Consider the following 21,052-nt stretch of genomic DNA (forward strand, 5'->3'; position numbering starts at 1 on the left):
CTGCAATGAAAATAGTGTCGTCTGCATAACGCAAGTTGTTAACGACTTTGCCGTTGATCTTTGTACCCACTTCAAGGTTTTTAAGCGCCTTCGAGTAAACATTAAAAAGCAGCGGAGATAGGATGCAGCCCTGCCGGACCCCACGATAGATCTCAACTTGATCGGTTTATTCATTATCAACTCTTACCGTGGCCAGTTGCTTCTCATACAGGCTGCGAATGATCCTGATATCCCTACCATCAAGTCCAATGTCACATAAAAGGCCCAAAAGTTGTTTATATTATCAATTAAATACATGAAAATATTGGATTATTTTTTATGACGCAGGAGGTATTTGAACCCACGGCCTGAAACTCTAACCTATTCATCGTCATTTGTGTGACGTCCGCGTGGTTGTTCCACGCCGTGGGTTCAAATCCTTCCTGCGTCTTCAAAATGTTATCCCCATATTTTAATATATTTTCGAAATTGTTTATTGTCCGGGTGTTCTTGGTAGTTCCCCAGAGTGAATACCATTGCATTGGTACTCATATTAATTTGAATTTCTAGTTTAAGACATTTATCTTGTCTGGCAACAGAAAACCCAGACCACAACCAATTTTTTGTAACACTAGAGTTCCTTGTGAAAGAGTTCGTCCAGGGAGGTACTGCCACCTCACCTATTTCTGTCGCCAAGAAGTAATGTGTGCATTACTGCTTGGCGGTTTCGATGATGAAGGCTAAGGGTGCTGGTGAAACTGCAAGCAGACGAGACTTGTCAAGTTTATGTCTCAAGGTAACGGGCGCAGGAGCAGTGCTCAAAGTGGCATTGCAATTGTTATGGGTGAGCGTGTCGCTTATCATCGGGAGCATGACTTGTTCGTCCCGTCGATTTATTATTATAATAAAAAAAATTTAAAAATTAATTTCCCAAATTGGTCCTACCGGGAATCGAACCCGGGTTTGATAATTTATTCATAATCAGGTTAAACAACAATTTACAACTGATAAAATAAATACGTTTTGTAAGTAAGTTACTATCATTATAATAATTATATTATGAGCCTATACTGTCCCCCTCCTTCCACACTTCTCTGTTTTGTGCCACTGAGATTCAGTCTTTTACGTGCGCGTCTAGCTTGTCTCTCCATCGACGCTTTGACATGCTGCGAAGTCGTTTCCTGTCTTTGGGGATCCATGCTGTGGGAGATTTCCTCTACGATCACCATGCAGCAGACGTGACCCGCGTCTCACTTTAGTTTACCCGCGTGCTGACTCACATCGGCGTTAGTATAAAATTATAAAATAAATTGTGGTTGTTCATCTAACCGATATCTGGGATTTTATAATACACTGTGTGAGTAACGAGCTTTGCCGAATAAAACCGAGAAATGCTAAAGTCACGTCACAAAGTTATACTCATTTCTGTAAATTCAAATTTTTAAATGTTCCTCTGTAAACTTATCAATTTCGACATACGATACCTTACGTACGAGGGGTCGAAATAATAGTATTGTATGTACTTATTTTAATTTTACTAATTCTTATTTTAGATGGCAAAACGTCGACTGAGGAAGTCGGAATTAAAACCGATACAAGACATTAATTAAAAAGCAGCAGTTTTGTTGTCTTAGGATGTAATTTGTTCAAAATTACTATGTCACAAGTTACTGCAGAAAATTTCTTAATATTGTACGTACCTGTTTGGTCAGAAGTGCCAATAAAAGCAGAACAATTGGTTATTTTGTTTTTCAGATAGAGACTGATTTAATTTCATTGTAACAGCGTACAAAGTGCAGTTTTTGCATTTTAATTTTAATAAATATTTACGGCATTTTAAATGAGCAGATTCCATATTAGTTACAGCAAAATCACTTCTTGAAAGTTGTGTGGTATTCTGTTGCCCCATATGTTTTTGCCAAAATTGCTGCTTGGTTTTCAAAACGCAATTGCTGTAACTAGTATAAAACCCATTTTAAACTAATTTTAGAATAATTTCGCCCATGCTATTTGATGACTGTTCCGTTTATATACATCTTACTTCAATGAATTAGTGGAAAGAAAGTCAATCTTTCTACTAATTCAAATTAAAGAGAAATAATTTTAAAAGTAATTTTGTAAAGTACTATTTTTCGAGATACGACGAGATCGCTTTCCGGCTTCGATGTCATGTTAATACGTTTTATCAGTACATTTTGTCTGGACTTTTTCACTAGTCCATGGCTAGCTCCCATTCTACGTCAATACACATACCTATACGAATCCATGAGGAAGAGAGTAATTGGACCGGGTAATGTAATGCTCTGTATCCTCGATTTATCTTGTCAGTTATAAAAAGTAAGTGACTGTAATATGAAATGTATTTTTATTTATCATCAATTCATTAGGTACTATGAAACCAGTGGTGTATAAACCAGACATCGTGTTATAGTTCGGGCTGGCGTGCCGCGAATGGCTGCGCACGATGGTGGGCTCTGTGCGCAACGCCGCGCTGCCCATCGCGCTGCTGCTCACTGGGTACATCTCCGACAGGTGCGATTCGTTGTGACTACGACTACCATGTTCTGTGCTCACGTGAAAGAGTCGTTTGCTGATGTATGCAAGTGTTGTACAGGTGGGGCAGGCGTACGGCGTTCTGCGTATTCTCAGGGTGTGCGGGTACATTGGGGCTGGTGAAGAGCTTCTCGAGGGATTATCACATGTTGGTGGCGTTTGAGTTCCTCGAGGCCGCGCTCGGCTACGGCTTCAACAGCGCGGGATACGTCATGGGTTTGTGTTTCTCGCACACCACACAAAACACTCCACAAACGTCTGGAATCAGCAATACTCTAAGATCATTATCTAAATACGACACTCTTAGATTAAGATCGACATCAATTAGCAGTGTTTACATTTAGTAATAAGAGTAGCTAACTAACAAGTAATTCATATCACCTATATGCAATATTCGAATAGATAATTTTCATTTTGATAAGCACCTACCTTCCCTACTACGTAAAGGAAAATACTATTAAATTCTAGTTATTCACTCAGACAATGGATGGAGCAATTTTACTAACATTTTATCGTAAATATACGTACATATAATTAATTGTTGCACTTGTTTAAGAATGCGTTGTATTATAGCACCATTCTAGCCACTGAAGAATTCCTTGGTGTTGGCTTGCGCAGTGGTGGAGTCTGCGCTGCCGTCGCAGCGCGCGGCTTTCGCGTGTGCGACGGGCGTGGCGTACGGCCTGGGCGGCATGCTCTTTGCGCTGCTCGCCTGGCGCCTGCAATATTGGCGCAAGCTGTTACGCGCAGTGTACGCGCCCGCGCTACTGCTCCCGCTCTATTGGATACTCGTCGACGAGAGCCCGCGATGGCTTTACGCCACAGCGCGCAGAAAACGCGCCGGCGCAGTGCTGCGCAAAGCTGCCCAGTGGAACAAGGTTACTTAATACACCCATTACGAACATACCTATAATAATTATTGTTTTCCGACTGAAAATAGGTACCTACAATAAACAAAACCTAATTTTGTTTTTCAGAAAACAATAGACGAGGACATAATGAAAACAATCGAGAGCGGACTCGAAAGAAGTGCAGATGACCCGGCAGGAGGTGAAGGGGACGGTGTCAACCCGTGGCTAGAGCTCGTGAGATCGCACGTGCTGATGATGCGCTTCGCGGTATGCTCTTGGTGTTGGGTGGCGGCTGCGTTTGCTTATTACGGGTTGACCATCAACTCAGTATCGCTATCCGACGACAAGTACACCAACTTCGCACTTAATATGGCCATGGAGGTTGTCGCCTCGCTGCTGCTCATGATGGCGCTCGAGCGCTTTGGCCGCAAGAAAAGCGTCTTCTTTTCGTTCCTGCTTTGTGGAGTCGCTTGTGTCATGCCCCATTTTGTCTGTAAGTGAAATTCTAAGGGTCGTATTCCAGAACTCTACTCAATACTGAAGTCAGGACTTGAGTATTGCAATGAGCACTGAAAATCATACTCAAGTCCTTGCCATTAGGGTCATATTTCCAGTGCTTGAAATCATACTCAAGTCTGCTCAAATCCTGAATTGAGCATTGAGTGGAGTTCTAGAATACGACCCTTAGACTGTTCATAATCTACTAATGAGTACCTGCACCATATTCCAAACCTTTTAGTTGAGTCCAACACCCTGTAACCGAGTAATTATACCGTATTCCGCAGTTCACAAGGGTACCGGCCTGGGGCTATTCTTCTTGGGAAAACTAGCGATCACATTCGCGTTCAACTCGATGTACGTCTTCACGGCAGAGCTGTTCCCGACGCGCACGCGCAGTTCGGCCCTAGCCGCCTGCTCGCTCGTCGGCCGTCTCGGTTCCATCGCCGCGACGCAGACGCCTCTGCTGGTACCACGGCGACACTATTGTCAATATATCACAGTAACTGCTTTTCGCTCACTCCACGTCAAACCGAACGTTTTCCAGTTAAAATTATAATTAAGGATTCCATTTTTTTATTATTAAGTAACAATAATAATAATTCATTGATTTCAAGCAACGTTGGCTCGTACCTATAATTTGTTAGTAAACCACTTAATGCTAATATTAGCAAAGTACATACAAAATTATACACAATGGACACTGCTGGAAACAAGCATTCACAACTGGGCCTCATATATTGACATTGGACAGGCGAGCCCACAGACATGTATCTTGATAGACGCCGCAAGCACAGCAATTTGTATGAAAACCGAGCGTGCCACATTTTATGTATCCACCTTGACGTCACAAGAACTATTTAGTGATGGGAACCTCCTTCCGCGCTAAATCGATTGATTGAACGGAATACACGTATTCCATTCAATTAATCAATTCAAGTATTCGTTGATTACAAGTAGTCGTGAAATATTAATATAGTAGGAAAATACCGAAACAATATAGTTATGTCCTTTATTAAACGATGTTTTAAAAAAATTTTCATTACTTAATAATTTAAACTTTAATTTTTAATCAATTTCAAATATTAAAATTATTGTCCTTGAAATAATATAAGCTTATTATATAACTGTCTTTTTGTAATAGAAGATCTTATCGATTGACTTAAATAATGAAAACGCACGTCAGTATATGAACTTGCAACTGCCTTAATTAAAATTACTAGATGGTTTTCCGTCGGTGATTGATCAAACTGGTGAATGGCAAGACAACTGAAAATGTCACTGCTGACAAAATATCTAAGCTCTTACTAAAGTAACTTAAGGTTTACTTAATGTCGGCCTCGTGTAAAGTTTTTGTGATTTGATCATGATTTCTCGGATTTCTAACTCTGCATATTTGGATAGCTTCTTTGGTGGGATAAACTAGACCACCTTCGTCCTAGTTCTGAAGCGTAGAAGCGCCAATTAAGTGTTTTTCGATCGATTGATTGAACGGAATACGCGTAAACACGCGTATTCCATTTAATTAATCGATTTTAAATTTTAATTCAAGTATTTGTTGATTAGAAGTATAATATTAATATAGTAGAAAAATACTAAAATAAGATAGTTTAGTCCTATAATTCTTTTTAAAATATTCAGACTTTACTTTTTAATCGACTTCAAATATTAAAATAATTGTCCTTCCAGTAAAATGAGCTTATTATATAACATCTTTTTGTAATTAATAGAAGATCTTATCGTTTAACTTAAATAATGAAAACGCACCTCAATATATGAACTTGCGACTGCCTTAATTGATTTTACTAGACGGTTTTCTGTTGGTTATTGGTCAAATCGATGAATGGCAAGACAAATGAAAATGTTACTGCTGACAAAATATGGTAACATCTTATTAATCAGAAGAGGTTTACTTAATGATGGCCTCGTGTGAAATTTTTGTTATTTGTTTATTATTTCTCGGATTTCTAACTCGGCTACTCTATATATTTGGATAGCATCTTAGGTGGAATAAACTAGACCACCTTTCTCCTCGAAAGTAACGAACTCATACGTGTGACCAACTCCAGGTTTTTGTAAAGACAGCGCACTGTTAATTCTTCGCATTATATACTTTTTGTATTACTCGTAATAATTAATAAGTAATTATTTGCTCACTATATTCGGACATTCGAAGCAACGTGCTGCAAAAATTATCAAAATTACAGATACTACTGATAATAGATAATACAAAACTGAAAAAAAAACGAAACGTTACTAAACGTTATAACAAAAGAGTTATAGAATATTTTTATAATATTGCTAAGGTCATAATAATTTTCGTCCCTTTGTTGCCTAACGTATACATCACTAAATGTTAAATTTGGCCCAAAAAATGTACAAGAGGCCGTACCACAGAAACTGAATGCATTATGCAAAAGTGCGTTCGTCCGATATTCATGGCGCATTAACAACCGATTACAAATATATCGCACCAAGTAAAAGCCGCAATATATTACAAATCATGAGGCATACACTGAGTTGCATATTTGTTTTCTCGAAATTCATATAAAACCAAAATAATTGTTTTTAAAATAAATTATGCATCTTCTGATTACAAAATCACTTGCCCGTGGAATGAAACGTCCCTGTTTACCCGTTTACACAGTTATGGTGCTTTTGCAGTTTACAATGGCACAATTATGCATTTTTCGCGTTTTCGACTGATGTTTGTCTATGAATACGGTCGAGCGCGTTCTGAAGTGTAGCAGCGGCAACTAAGTGAATTTCACTTAGTTTGGGCACGCGAAGTACGTACACTTGCTGCGTCTATCTAGATATATGTCTGTGGGCGAGCCTATCCACTGTCGCGCAGAACAGGGTCGGGGCTGGCGCGCACCCGGGCGCGGGGCGCGTAGAGCAATCCACTCTAGCTTCTGCGAACATCGAAGCGGGAACCCGGAACGTACCTATTGTTGTACTGAATCCGAAAGATTTTATAGGCAATACATTCTATACATGAAACAATGAAAGTTATGTTTTGCGAAGTCATATTCAAACAAATATGAACCCGCTGGAGCTCCATTTCGAAATGTTCACTGTTTCACCACAATTTGTAGTGGGATCACAATATTTATTTCGAAAACTTTTATTTGGTGAGATAAATAATGCTAATGACATTTATAAACTATCAATAATAATTTATTAATATGAAAAGCAAAGTTTTAAATATAGGTAGGTACACCAAAATAGAATAGAAAGAAACAAAGAAAATACTGTTGTTTGATTACCATAAAAAAGAAATACAAAAGAAAAGAAATGAAAAAAGTTGAAGATGCCTACCATCGATCGCTCCATATGCATAGGTACCACCTATTACCTAATGTTCCATCTTAAATTTGTAATGTAATATGCAATACAAATTTGACTTGAATGAACAAAACCAAAAATTAAATTGTTGTGAAAGACAAAATAAAATTAAAACATAAATCATATGCAAACAAAGATATAATATAAATTACAGTGTGGTGACATACTACGGCAATAAAAAGGTTACTAACTTAGTATTTGCTGAAAAACGCAATGTGTTGTTTACGGAACATCATTCTATATAAATGTATAACACATCAAAATATAACACATTTGTTTGTATCAATTTATGTTCTAACAAATATATCAAGCGACTACTTGGTACTTGGTACTTGGTGTATAATATATAATCAAGCGACTAACTCGTAATAGAAATGTAACGAATATTAGATTTCAGCACTTGGATGATGGAAACCTGAAACTTCCTTTGCAAACTGCTGTGCGGTGAGCCAAAATGCTAGCCCGAATCTTGTGCTTGAAACGGCTCTGTGACCAAGCATGCTTGCGTGGCTTACTTTTAGTACTCGGGTGATTCTCCAAAAAAACAAGAAAAACGTATCCATCGTTGAATAACACGAAATTTTATTCAACCTGCTGCTATCTTGCGGCCAGTAGTTGTACTACGACGAATGATTAACAACTCGACAACAGATGTCTTCTTTAACGCACACGTTGCATATTGAACTTTATTTCGATCAATTAAGTTTAAAATGAACACACATGAAGCATTTTTTCGCTAAAGTTTTGTTCATTACTAGCGTGGAAAATTGAGAAGAGATGTTTACTTAGTTCTTCATACGATAAAACTCGACCATATTGATGTGGGACAATGTTTACTTTCGTCTATTATAGTACAAAAAATCAATTCGATGAACAGAAAATTTAAAATTTATTAAAATAAGACGTACCGATTATATGAAATACTACTGATCTATTCATATAATATTATGTGTATAGTTATATCATATACTAAATACATTACACGACATTAAAACCTCTTTACAGTGACAACTCACTCCTACAGCTGTAATTATATTCACATTCGCTCATGCACTTACATGTCAAATAGGTTATTTTAGATGCACTATTTACACTTTACTATGTATATATTATGGTCAATGTATAGCTTTACGCTTTTTTTTTAATTTGCTTTCAAATAATTTAATCCCTCTCGTTGGTCCTGACAGAAAGTCAGCGCCTTAGGAAACTTTGGCATAATATGCTGAGTCAGCGCCGTTTCACTGCTATAACAATCATGTTTTGTTTTTTCTTTTATGCTTAATCTGTATTTGCGTTGTCAGTGAATTAAGTGTTTATCTATCTATCTATCTTTATATCTATCTTTCTATCTATCTACTGCGGGTAATATTTTTTGACTATCGACTATCATTTTTACACTCTAAAACAGCTCGATAAGGCATTTTTCTACAATTTTAGAGAATTTGCACGAACGAATGACACAACCATACCGTTCAAAGAGAAAATGGCGGACTAAGCTCAAGTTGGTCTAACGAGACCTGTACTGCTGGCACGGGTCGAATGCTAACTAACCACTTCAACTGTATTTATTGTTCTGTGACCTTAAGCCTCTATTATTACCAGAACCTGCTGGCTGGATATCGGGTGGAGGTCCAAGCCCCTCTGGGCACTTCGGATCACTGCTTGATATCCACTAAAGTGGCAACGTTACTGCCACCACCACCTACTGTGGCTAAACGCCGCATTTGGCATTATGCGTCGGCAGATTGGGACGGTATGCGGGACTATTTTGCATTCGTTCCCTGGCGGCAGCGCTGTTTTAGTGAGGTGGATCCAACAGCTAGCGCGACTGCCGTTGCTGATGAGATCTTAATCGGGATGGAATACTACATCCCGCATTCGGATCTCGTCAGTAAAGGGAGGCGCAACCGCTGGTTCAACCGCGAGTGTGCTGTGGCTGTTGAGAACAAACAGACTGCATACCGCGCTTGGATCAGGGGTCTAGCTTCAGACGATCCCAATACGAACTCACTTAAAACAGCCTACAATAATGCCACCAGGTCTTGCAAAAGAGCGTACATCAGAGCGGATGCTCAGCGCGTCGCACGAGTTGGCCAAGAACTCCTGACGCATCCCACTGGTAGTCGTAGCTACTGGCGTCTGGCCAGAGCTGTTGCGTCGAACTTCTGCCAGCCCTCGCTGCCCCCGCTGAGATATTCTGATGGCAATCTAGCCCACAAGCCGCAAGATAAAGCCGACCTCTTGGCAAATCTGTTTGCGGCTAACTCCTGTCTCGACGACTGTAACGCACAGCCACCAACTCTACCTCACTGTGGCTACACGATGTCTGATATTCGTATCAGACAATGCGATGTGCGTACGCAGCTGCAGTCTCTCGACGTCCGGAAAGCTAGTGGTCCTGATGGTGTCCCAGCGATTGTACTTAGGAACTGCGCAGCTGAGTTGACCCCCGTGCTAACGCGACTGTATCGTCTGTCGCTCTCTTCAGGTCGTGTGCCGGACTCTTGGAGAGAGGCTAATGTGCAACCAGTTCCCAAAAAAGGCGACCGATCAGACCCGCATAATTACCGTCCCATAGCCATTACTTCCATAATATGCAAGGTTTTAGAGCGGATCCTTAACAAACAACTGACCCAATACCTAGAAGATCACTCCATAATAAATGATCGGCAGTATGGGTTTCGTCCGAAACGATCAACGGGTGACCTTCTAGAGTACTTATCGCATATTTGGGGTGAGGCTATAGACAAACGTGGCGAGTCGTTGGCTGTTAGCCTCGATATAGCCAAAGTATTCGATCGGGTCTGGCACAAGGCTCTTGTCTCCAAGCTCCCGGCGTACGGTTTGCCAGCCCAGTTATGCAGCTGGATTGCCGATTTCCTTCGTGAGCGGAGAATTCGCGTCGTTTCTGACGGCAGCATTTCGAGGTTCGTGAATGTGAACGCCGGCGTACCGCAGGGATCCGTCCTATCTCCCACGCTTTTCCTACTGCATATCAATGATATGCTTCCACTTGGGAATATTCATTGTTATGCAGATGATAGCACTGTTCATGGGGGATATCACGGATTCCCCGCAGCTGGGCGCGCCGATACTGACAGAGAGCGATCTAATCTTGTCGGTGAGCTCAATAGGATATTGGACCTTATCTCTGCATGGGGATCTAGAAATCTTGTTGAGTTCAACGCCAAGAAAACACAGGTTTGCGCTTTAACAACAAAATTGTCGCCGTTCCTTCCCATGCCTTCTCTGATGAGCACAGCACTCTCACCTCAGAGCAGTTTTACCTTGCTCGGTATGGAAATCTGCTGTGATTTGAATCCAAGGAGCTACATCGAATCTGTGATCAAAACAGCCTCACGGAAACTCGGAGTCCTGAACAAGGTGCGACGTTTTTTCACGCCGGACCAGTTATGCCTGCTGTACAAAACACAGGTCCGGTCTTGCGTTGAGTATTGTTCGCACTTGTGGGACGGCTCCGCCAAGTACCTACTCGATGCCTTGGATAAATTACAGCGTCGTGCTACTCGAATTATAGGCGACGAAGAGGTCTCATCACGCCTTGAACCTCTGCAACTGCGTAGAGATGTTGCATCGCTTAGCGCCTTTTATCGCATGTACCATGGTGAGTGCTCTGAAGAGCTGTTCAACCTCATCCCCCCTTCCCCGTTCCTGCTCAGAAGCACGCGTGCTGGCCTTCGTAGTCACCGTTTCACTACCTGCCGAATTCCATCGCGTACTAAAAGGTTCGGTGGCTCCTTTCTCTGCCGCACGGTTGACAAATGGAACTCCCTTCCGGCACATGTCTTCCCTCTCTCTTATGATATGGGGTCCTTCAAACGAGGCGTGAAGAGGCATATTGTAGGCAGGCAGGGTGGAGGTGGCTAGTGCAGTGAGGATTTCATCGCTGCACTAGGTTCCTTCGCGTTTGGATACCACTTTCCACTTAACATCAGGTGGAGTGGAGTCATTTGCCTGTCATGTACAAAAAAAAAAAAAAAAACCGCCATCGCCAAAACACACACATTCATAATTTGAAACACTATGAATTCACGATAATGATTGGTCCTAGTTTCTAATTTAAAAAGAAATAACTTATTCTGGACTGGTAATATAATTTAAACTTTATACTGTTGGCATATCGTTAACAGTTCAGTACCTATGATTCAAGTCACTACAAGTTTTGATTTTACATTGAAATTTTAATCAATGTGCCGCCATGTATCGGTCACCATCACCAACTGACCGACGACGACGAGTTGGAGATGTTTAATTCTCCAAAAAAGAAGCGAGCACATTTTGTCAGGAAATAATAAAAAAATAAGGAAACGATCCTTAACACGACGTTTGAAGGAACCAAAAGAAGGGGATCGATGAATAGGTTCTGGGAGAAAATTCCATAGACGCATAGCAAATACAGTAAACGAGTTGGAGTAAAAATGAGGAGGAGGAGGGAAAAAAGGAGTGTATCAGAGGAGCGAAGAGAACGGCAAAGTGTAGAAGAGTGAAAAATAAAACATTTTTTAAGGTAAAGGAATAGAATAAAGCAGAGTAAAGAAGATAATATTACACTATCATTTTTGCACTCCAAAGTGGCAACATAAGATATTTTTCTACGATTTTCGAGGTTTTTCGCGAGGTAATTGACTCCACCAAAACGTACCGAAACGTAACGAAAATGGCGGACTGACATTTTTTGTGAGCTCTTGCAACTCCCAACTACGTAATCTTCTTAAAAAATCGGAATCATCAGTTACTACCGTGTGTTCAGTTTGACGTGGATAAGTGTTTTATGACAGACAAAAATAGCCGATGCACATAGTGCTGCGGTTAAGTAGTGGATACCATCTATTCTTAGAGAGTCAACAAAACGGAATCAATAAATTGTCGGTTCCGGCAGCAATGGACTATAGTTTTCATGTTTACACTAATAAATCCGTAAACAAACCTCTCACTAATCGGATATTTGATATAACATTAGGTATGTTATATGTTCTGCAGAGCATGTACGTCCAGGCGACTCTGTACGGCGCGAGCTCGCTGTTGGCGGCGCTGGCGGTGGTGCTCGTGCCCGAGACACGGCGCGCGAGTCTACCGCTACAGCTGCGTGACGCCGAGCACCTGCGTGCCCCGCCACGCGTACCGCCGCTCCCCGCCCCGCCGCCCCCCGCTCCATCGACACGCGTCTTCTCCGCCGACATCTAGCACCACCGATATTTATTATTGATAGTAGCACATATCCTTCCTGCAGAAATTATGAGAACCCGTGAATAATAAAAGAGGCGATATTTCCGACGTACGTAATATATATTTGTATGACATAGCCAAGGTGTTGGATGGTCTGCTGGACACAAGTTTGGATCAAGTTATTAACCTATTGTCTACCCAAAACACAATCATGTGTCTTAAGCAGACTATCCAATATTACAAATGCAGAAAATTCCCATAATATTTTTTTTAGATTTTTCGAAGGCGTTTGATCTCGTGGCATACTATCTTCTCTGGGAAAAATTAAGCCATTAATTTTTATATTAAGTTTACTGCGGTAGTTATATATTGCCGTCAACACAATAACATTAAGTGTAGCGAGACGTTGTCTGATCGTACGGGTTAGAATGTGGGGTGAGGCAGGGGGAATAGGTCATCTAGGCTTTTCAATCAGTACCTACGTAAACGAACTACTCGTGAAACTCAGCAATAAACCAGTCGGCTGCTAGACAGATGGCGTCGCTGTTCTGATCTATGATACGCAGGCGACATGGTGCTGCTGGGTCCCAAGGTGGGCTCTTTCAGGCAGCTTGATGTTTGCGTGAAGTTGATATTGTGACCATTAGGTTATGTATTGATATGGTCTTTGGAGGCTCGAGGAAGTCATGTTACATACGAATCGGTCATCAAACTAAACGAAATACCTCTTAAATTAGTAAAACTTATTAAATATCTAGGGCGTTCTATTCCCAAGGAAGCGCGAACACATTTTCGTCCTTAACATACTCTCCCGCCGCTGCTTGTAGCTGGAATATCCTAGGGTTCGCGCTCCGTTGTCTCGCTGCCTCCCGTTGCGATGACCACTAGCTTCTTCGTAGGACGGCGCAGTATTCCTCTGTTCGATGCACGTCGACCGCCCTTATTTCTCCGTCGGGGCGTTGGTGTGTCGCCACAATGATGCAGCGGAGCCAGGTGGTGCGTGGTAGTCCCGTGTGCCACGAACACCAAGTCTCCCAGTTGTAGTGCGCCGTTGGTAGCCCTCGCAGTTCGTCTGTGCTTGGGATCAGGGAGGTATTCTCTTATCCAGCATGACAGAACATGTCGGCCAGTTGTTGACTAATGCACCAGATTTTGTGCCCGTTGACGTCCGCGTCCGTGAAGGCTCCGGGCAGTGGTACTCGTTTGGGGCAGGAAGAAGTGTTTCGAAGTCAGGGGGTCCTCGTCTTCGTGAGTCGTCGATATATGGGTGAGAGGGCGACTGTTGAGGGTGTACTCCGCCTCGACCAATAGAGTGTGCAGGACCTCATCTTTGGGGTGCGCTCGTGCAGTACCTACGGTGTATAGAGCTGTTTTGATGCTCCGTACCAGGCCTTCCCATGCTCCTCCCATGAACGGTGCGCTCGGCAGTATGTATCTCCACTGGATGGACCAGATACTGGCTTCTTCCTGTATAGCTTCTAGTGCTGCCCTCTGTAGCTCGGCGTCCGCGCCGCGAAGATTGGTTCCCTGGTCAGACCATAGCTCCGTCGGGCATCAGCGTCGCGACATGAAGCGACGGAGTGCCATAATGACGGAGTCGGTGCTCAGATCTCCGGTGACCTCGACGTGGACCGCTCTCGTGGGTAGCCAGGTGAAGAAAGCTCCATATCGTTTTTGTCGCGTGCGACCTACTGTGACTTGGAGTGGGCCGAAAAAGTCCAGCCCGGTGTATGTGACCGGGCGTTGATGATGAGCGAGGCGGCTTGGCGGATGGTTTCCAGTCGAAGGTTGTGGAGGCGTGGCTATAGTGATGCGGTACATTCGGCAACGCTTCAATTCGCTTCGCACATCGTTGCGTAGTCGCAGGAGACAGTAGTGCTGTCGACTCTCGCTGGTGGTGATGCCGAAGCCTCCGTGGTGCATCTGTTTGTGTATCCAAGTGATATACAGTCGCACCTTCGGGTGGTCTTCATCAAGCACAGTGGGTGACCGTTGTGGCTCAGTGATATCACCCACGGCCGCTATGCGCGATCGTAGTCGTAACACGCCCGCACTGTCAAGTATCGTTGTTAATTTGTTAAGGCGGCTAGAAAGGGGAGGGCGATGATTTCCTCGGTGAACGCCTCTTCCTGTTGTGTTCGTATCCACAGTAACTCGGCATGGCGTAGATATGATGCGTCGATCGTTATAAATATGACACGTGGAACGCTACCGAATCCGTCCCTAGCGTCTATAAGTGCCGTTATCCACGAGTCACCCTTATCGGTGGTACTATTAAAACACTGTAATCAGAAATAAGTCACTATATTCTCGAGCACAATAACACAGTTGCAGTACAACCTTAGAATTTAAGTACATTAACTTAACAGAAACAATAATTAACAGTCTTCAATTAATCACAGTCTAAAATGGCACTAATTTACTAAATATAGTCACTATACTGTACAGAGTCAATAAAATCACTTTTAATTACACTTCACTGATTTACTTTAGTCACTTCCCGGCACTGAATACGGATGCTCTGTATGGACTCCTTTTATATTAAACCTTATTTACTTTTCTCAAGGTCAATCCCTCGCCAAAGGGTTACTATTTTGTTCTATCATTCCGTATTCAATTTGCCCATAACTTTCTTATTTTTACACTTTCTGACCTGAAAGTTATGGCTAATTGTAACTATTAGTGACCTTTACATTATCTAGTAATTTTAAGAACTATAACTTTTATAATCTGTTAATATTTTTAGATTAACTGTAACAATAACACAAAATTTCACAAATTTATGACAGTTTTCCTAAGATTACAGTTAATTTTTGACTATTTCACTATGCAAATGCTGTAATTCTGTAAGAACTTGGTTTTTATAAAAGTATCTCACGCCGGTGTTACAGTTCGGGTAGACATTCCTTCACCAACCTCTCCCAGAAGATGTCTTCCAGGCGCTGCGCTTGGCTCCACTGGTGCTGACTGGTTAGGTCCGAGTCAGTGAAGCTACCGGGTGCTGTCACTAGGCCCGACCCGCCCAACAGGAAGTGGTTGGGGGTCAGGGCTTTCGGATGCTCTGGATCTACTGACACATGTGTGAGTGGACTTCTATTCACCGTATATTCGGCTTCACACAGCAATGTACAGTACCTCTTCTTTAGGGCTCTTTTCTTTAAGAACACCATAGAGAGCCGATTTTCACTAGGCGCTCCCATACGCCAACCATGAAGCGAGCAGCAGGAAAGGTGTAGCGTCACACTATCCCTCTCGAAGAGGCTTTGCTTTCCAGGGCTCTTCTTAGTTCTTGGTCTGCCCCGTGCATGTTGGTGCAGTTGTCCGAGTGCACTTCCTTGGGTTGACCGCGGCAGGCGATTATTCTTCTTGAAGCTAGGATAGCCGAATCGGATGTTAAAGACGCAGCTATCTCTAGGTGCACTGCTCTTGTTGTGAGACACGTAAATAGCGCCACGTATCTTTTCTCATGTCGTCTTCCCACTGTGATTGTTAGCGGACCGAAGTAGTCCAACCCTGTGTAGGTGAAGGACGGACTTGGTGAGCAAGGCGAGTTGGTGGGTGATTTCCAGTTGGCGGCGCTGATGGCTTAAGTCTCCTTATACGGCATTGAAGGCAGCTTTTCACGACCATTTTCACTGTGGGTCATAAGTGCAGAACCCAAAAATGTTGCCTTATTTCATTCATTACAGTCTCTACTCTTCCGTGCATCATTCGGTGGCGCTGAATGCTTCGGTCAGCAGTTTCAAGTCGGCACATAATGCGTCACCATTTGTTGCTGCCACCGCGCATGATGCGCCGCGCCCCGCTGCCCGCCCCACTGCCTCGGTGGAAATGTCACGCGTGGGCACGTCAACCCCGACACGTGCATACGCCGCTGTAGCCGCTTCAACTAGCCGACCCGCCACTTCGAAATTCGAACGGCGGCAATCGGCTAAGGATAAAACCAATCTCCGTGTGCCTGTCTCTGAAGTTGCAAAACCACAGAGGCAGTCCAGTGCGACGAGGATGGCTTCACAAAGGTGGTGAAGAGGAAGAAGAAACCCACCAGCCGTAACCAGTGTGGCACAGCACCGACAGGACCGAACTTCCTGCTGCGTCCGGCCGTACCGACGACGTTGATGTACCTGTCGCGGCTGCATTACTCCACGAAGTCTGAGGAGATAGTGGAGTATATAAGGCATAAAGCCAATTACACCCTGAGGGTCGAGCGGTTAGAGTCTCGCCGCAACGTGAACTTTAATTCGTTTGTGGTGAGAATACCGACCGAACATCGTTCGACCTTCATGAAAGAGGAATTAGGGCCGAAGGGTGTCATATATCGGCGATTCCGCGGCCGGTTACCTGACACCAGATAGCGGCGCACGTCACCGATAAGTGAAATCGTGTAGATTAGTTTTTTATTATTATATTGTATGTATGTCTGTTGTTTAAGGTATATATAATATAGGTGTATTTTGTTTTTATATTGTTATGTATGTTAGTCTATAAGGTATGAATACATGGGTCTTTTTATTGCCTGATATAAATAAATAAATAATAAAAATAAATAATAAAGCTTCTATTTCCTGCAAGAATGCATCTTGTTGGCAGGACTTCACCCATATAGCTTCGGCTTTTTTATATACTCTCCATGTAATTGTATCACTTGCAACTCTGATCTGTCGCTATGTAACACTGTTGTGGGAGTACCGCCTGCTTTCCTTTTATGCAGCTTCCAAGTTGGGTCGCTGTCTGGTCTCTTCACGGTTCTTTTATAACGAACTGTCGCCTTGTGCGGCCAAAGCAAATCTATAAGTTGCATCACTCGCGCTGTACATCGTATCAGCCTAAGACACGAAGATAATCTATTAATGGGCGGTAGAGCTTCCGTTAACTTGTTCTTATTGGAAACTTTTGTGAAGTGGATTCGTTCGACTGTTGGTTCCATTAGTTCCACTTTCTATGTTGGCCAATCTTTTTCAGATTGGTACAAAAATGCTGGCCCTGTAAACCATCTATGATGTGCGAAAAAGTCTGCGGGTGTTTCCCTCGTGGCCACATCAGCGACGTTTTCCTTTGTTGGCACCTATTTCCAATCGTTGACTGTAGTCTCTTCTTCTATTTCGGTGATTCTATGAGCTACATAGGCTTTAAAAGTTCGTGGTCCTACTAACCAACCCAGTACAGTTTTCGAATCACTCCAGTAAAATTTTGCGTCTGGCTTGTAGTCATATAACAGTACGGGCTAGTCTGCATCCTAGTACTGCTGCTTGAAGTTCTTGGCGCGGGATGGAAGTAAGCTTTAGTGGTGCGACACTGGCTTTGGCAGCCGCTAAACTGATATGTACGTTGCCCTTTGCGTCAATTAATCGCCAGTATACGGCAGCGGCGTAGGCAGTCTCGCAGGCATCTACGAAGGTGTGTAGTTGGCGTTGTTAAGCATCGGTATAACTTGGATGGCAACGCGACAGGCTTAGATGGCGGAGCTTCTCTAGGTCTTTTATCCACTTATGCCAAGCGGTCGACATATCGTTGGGTAGTTCCTCGTCCCAGTCAACTCCGAAGCGCCATGTTTCCTGGAGTATCTTCTTTGCTTGTATGCTACTAGGCCGAGAGGGTCAAACAGTGACATCATGGCTCTCAAGGTTTCTCTCTTGGTTGGCGTTCGTTGTCCATTCATGATGTCTGGTGCTACTCGATTGAAGTTCAGATTGTATGCTAATTCATCTGTTGCTCCTTGTGAAGTTCAACGTTGGTTGGTGTTTCAACAGTCGCTGTATCCGTATATTGAGTAATGTGTGGCCGATTTGAGGTGAATTTGGTCAAGTTAAAGTTGGCTTTCTGGTGTATCTGTTTAACTTGAGAAGCTATCTTTATGGCTTCTTCCTCCGTTCGGAAGCTTTGGAGGTAGTCATTCATGTAATAGTTCTTTTATATGTCTCCCGCCGCTTTCTGGAAACTGTTGACTATGTCTCTGTGCATTATAGTTCTTCACGTACAATGCTGTGCACGGAGAGCATGCGGCACAGGTGATGGTGACGCGTCTGGAAGCTTTGTTCTCCAACTTGCTGCCCCCGATAGATTCTATGTGTAGGGGGTCTATGGGCCCACGGGCACCTGTTTTTGCTGCTATCTTTCAATCTATTAGGGTTACTGTTGATCCATTGTCTAAGAGAGCGAATGTATCCAATTTTCGCGGGCGGAAAAGGTGGGCATTAATTTATCTGTTATGGCTTGAACTATTTCTGGATTGTATAAATATTGCTTTCTCTTGAGGACTTTAAGTAACACAATTCTTTATTTTACTTGAAAATAAGCATATATTTCTTGAAGCATCTGTCGGTCTATTTATATTTCTCAATTCCTCTAATTCTGAGAGAGCGATCGAATCTGGGCGACCGAATCTATTTTCTAATGCTTTCATAATCTCGGCCGGTTTACCATTGGCTATCAAGAGGCTGGTCACTGCTTCCTTTGCCTTGCCTTTAAGGCTTCTTCTCAATACTCAATAAATTTATTGCATTTATATGGTACATACATGTCTAAAATTACACTAATGCTACACATATGAGCCCTTTATTAGGGATAACAATAAGAGCAGAGGTAGGCCGAGGTTTCAATTATTAATTAGAATTGTTATTTATCAAATAATAACATAAAAAATAAAGTCATGTAATAAGAAGAAATACGTCATATTATAAGCAGCATTATGCCACTTGAAAGTTTGAATTTAATCAGATTACAATAGCATAACTTTATAGTACATAATTAACGTTTGTTTATTATTCAAATTTATTAAAATATCATTATTTTAATTTGTTATCAAAGTATTCCTTTTATTTATTATAGCATTTATTAATAAGATGTAATTTTAATTTATTTACAAACAGTGAATACTTTTATTCGTTTTTAATAGTGGGCTTGACTTGAAACTTGAGCTGTGTATCTGTAGCTGAGATCGTGGCAGAAGCAATTTAGGTTGTAAGTTAGGTTATCTGTGTAAAAAAAAAGTTGGGGCAGGTCGTCAATGTTAGTATAAAAGTCAGGGTGTTGTTTAATAAGTTTACAAATTTCTAAAATACCTGTATATAGAACACAAAATCAAAATTTTAAATTGTTCAAAGTGCGGTCTGCAGCTATCAGTACTACCAAATTACAAATACAAATTACTAATACGGATGCATCTTTTCTGGATTGTAAATATTTCTCGTGCGTGCACACTATTTCCCCAAAGTGTAAGCATAATAAGCGGCCATTGCAGTTATTAGGTCAGTCGTTTTCTTTATCTCCTTCAGGGTGTACGTGAAACTAGACAACTTTTTCTTAATTTTTGTATGTGACATTTCCAATTCACATGCGTGTCTATATTTAAACCCAGCAATGTGAAGCTACGTACTGTTTCTACACGCGTGTTATATGTATATATATTAGGGGTTAAAGTATGAAATTGCCGTTTTATTGCAATAGGTTCTTTGAATTTTCATAGAATCTTCATGGTTTGAGGTTTTCGAATGAAACTTCTTTCAAATGGTTTCTGTGAATTTTTTTTTTTTAATTTGAAACATTTGAATATCGACTTTCAATTGTTTTTGTTATTCAATTTAGACAAGAAAGATGGATACTGCGAAAATTCGAGTGATTTTTGAATACGAGTTCCGACGCGGAACTAACGCGGCAGAAACAGCCCGCAATATCAATGCTGCGTTTGGAGAGGGGTCTACTAATGAACGCACCGTGCGATTTTGGTTTAAACACTTTCGTGATGGAAATTTCGACTTAAAGAACGAGGCACGAGGAAGACCGCCCACACCGGTGAATAACGATGAATTAAGAGAGATAGTGGAAGCCGATCCTAGTCAAACTACCCAGGAATTAGCGGCATGGTTTAACGTTACCTTACCCACAATATTGACTCACTTGCGTCAAATCAATAAAATAAAAAAATACGAAAAATGGGTGCCTCATGATTTGACTGATCTGCAGAAAGAAACGCGTGTTGAAACTTGTGTTGCCTTGTTGAACCGGTACAGAAATGAAGGAATATTGGATCGAATTGTAACATGTGATGAAAAGTGGATTCTTTATGATAACCGGGAAAGAAAAATGCAATGGCTGACCCCAGGTCAAATGCCACAACAGTGTCCTAAAGCAAAACTTACCAATAAAAAGGTAATGGTAACTGTTTGGTGGTCTCAGCATGGTGTTATTCACTATAGTTTTCTCCGATCTGGTCAAGCAATAACGGCAGATGTCTATTGTGCCGAACTCCGAACCATGTTGACAAAACTAGCAGTAAAACAGCCCCGACTCATGAATCGATCTTCACCATTATTGCTCCACGACAACGCGAGACCTCACACAGCACGAGAAACCATTTTGACCCTTCAGGAACTGCAGTTAGAAACCATTCGTCATCCTCCGTATTCACCAGACCTTGCTCCAACGGACTACCATTTTTTTCGTGATTTGGACAATTATCTACGTGACAAGAAGTTTTCTTCCCAGGAGGCAGTACAAAATGCTTTCACACAGTTTGTGCAGTCTAGATCGTCGGAGTTCTATCGCAAAGGCATTAATAACCTTCCCATTAGATGGCAGCAATGTATAGATAATAATGGCAACTATTTTGATTAAATAAATTTGTTAAAAATTTAAAA

At 42.0% G+C, this 21,052-nt stretch overlaps 1 protein-coding gene across 2 annotated transcripts; it reads left to right on the top strand.

Moving 5' to 3' along the window:
- The first annotated feature begins 2,172 nt into the window (after window positions 1-2,172).
- Window positions 2,173-15,657, top strand: LOC113229754 (solute carrier family 22 member 15-like). 2 transcript variants are annotated; one of them, XR_003310436.1, is made up of 7 exons: window positions 2,173-2,511; window positions 2,594-2,748; window positions 3,151-3,410; window positions 3,510-3,876; window positions 4,169-4,350; window positions 12,231-12,525; window positions 15,308-15,657. XR_003310436.1 is itself a non-coding variant. In XM_026463436.1 (6 exons), exons 1-6 carry the CDS (start codon window positions 2,444-2,446, stop codon window positions 12,432-12,434), a joined length of 1,236 nt encoding a protein of 411 aa, XP_026319221.1. In that variant the 5' UTR covers window positions 2,173-2,443; the 3' UTR covers window positions 12,435-12,669. The 2 variants fall into 2 exon arrangements, 1 of the variants encoding a protein (XP_026319221.1); XM_026463436.1 differs by lacking the exon at window positions 15,308-15,657 and having other exon boundaries at window positions 12,231-12,669.
- Window positions 15,658-21,052: the final 5,395 nt, after the last annotated feature.

This window comes from Hyposmocoma kahamanoa, unplaced genomic scaffold, assembly GCF_003589595.1.
Source record: "Hyposmocoma kahamanoa isolate Upper Pololo Valley unplaced genomic scaffold, ASM358959v1 62, whole genome shotgun sequence".
NCBI lineage: Eukaryota > Metazoa > Arthropoda > Insecta > Lepidoptera > Cosmopterigidae > Hyposmocoma > Hyposmocoma kahamanoa.

Excerpts from the sequence above, each read along its gene's own strand:
- LOC113229754 (XM_026463436.1), top strand. The coding sequence starts at position 2,444 with ATGGTGGGCTCTGTGCGCAACGCCGCGCTGCCCATCGCGCTGCTGCTC. Across the intron at positions 2,512-2,593 it reads ACTGGGTACATCTCCGACAG|GTGGGGCAGGCGTACGGCGT; the intron begins GTGCGATTCGTT and ends AGTGTTGTACAG. Across the intron at positions 4,351-12,230 it reads CGACGCAGACGCCTCTGCTG|AGCATGTACGTCCAGGCGAC; the intron begins GTACCACGGCGA and ends TATGTTCTGCAG.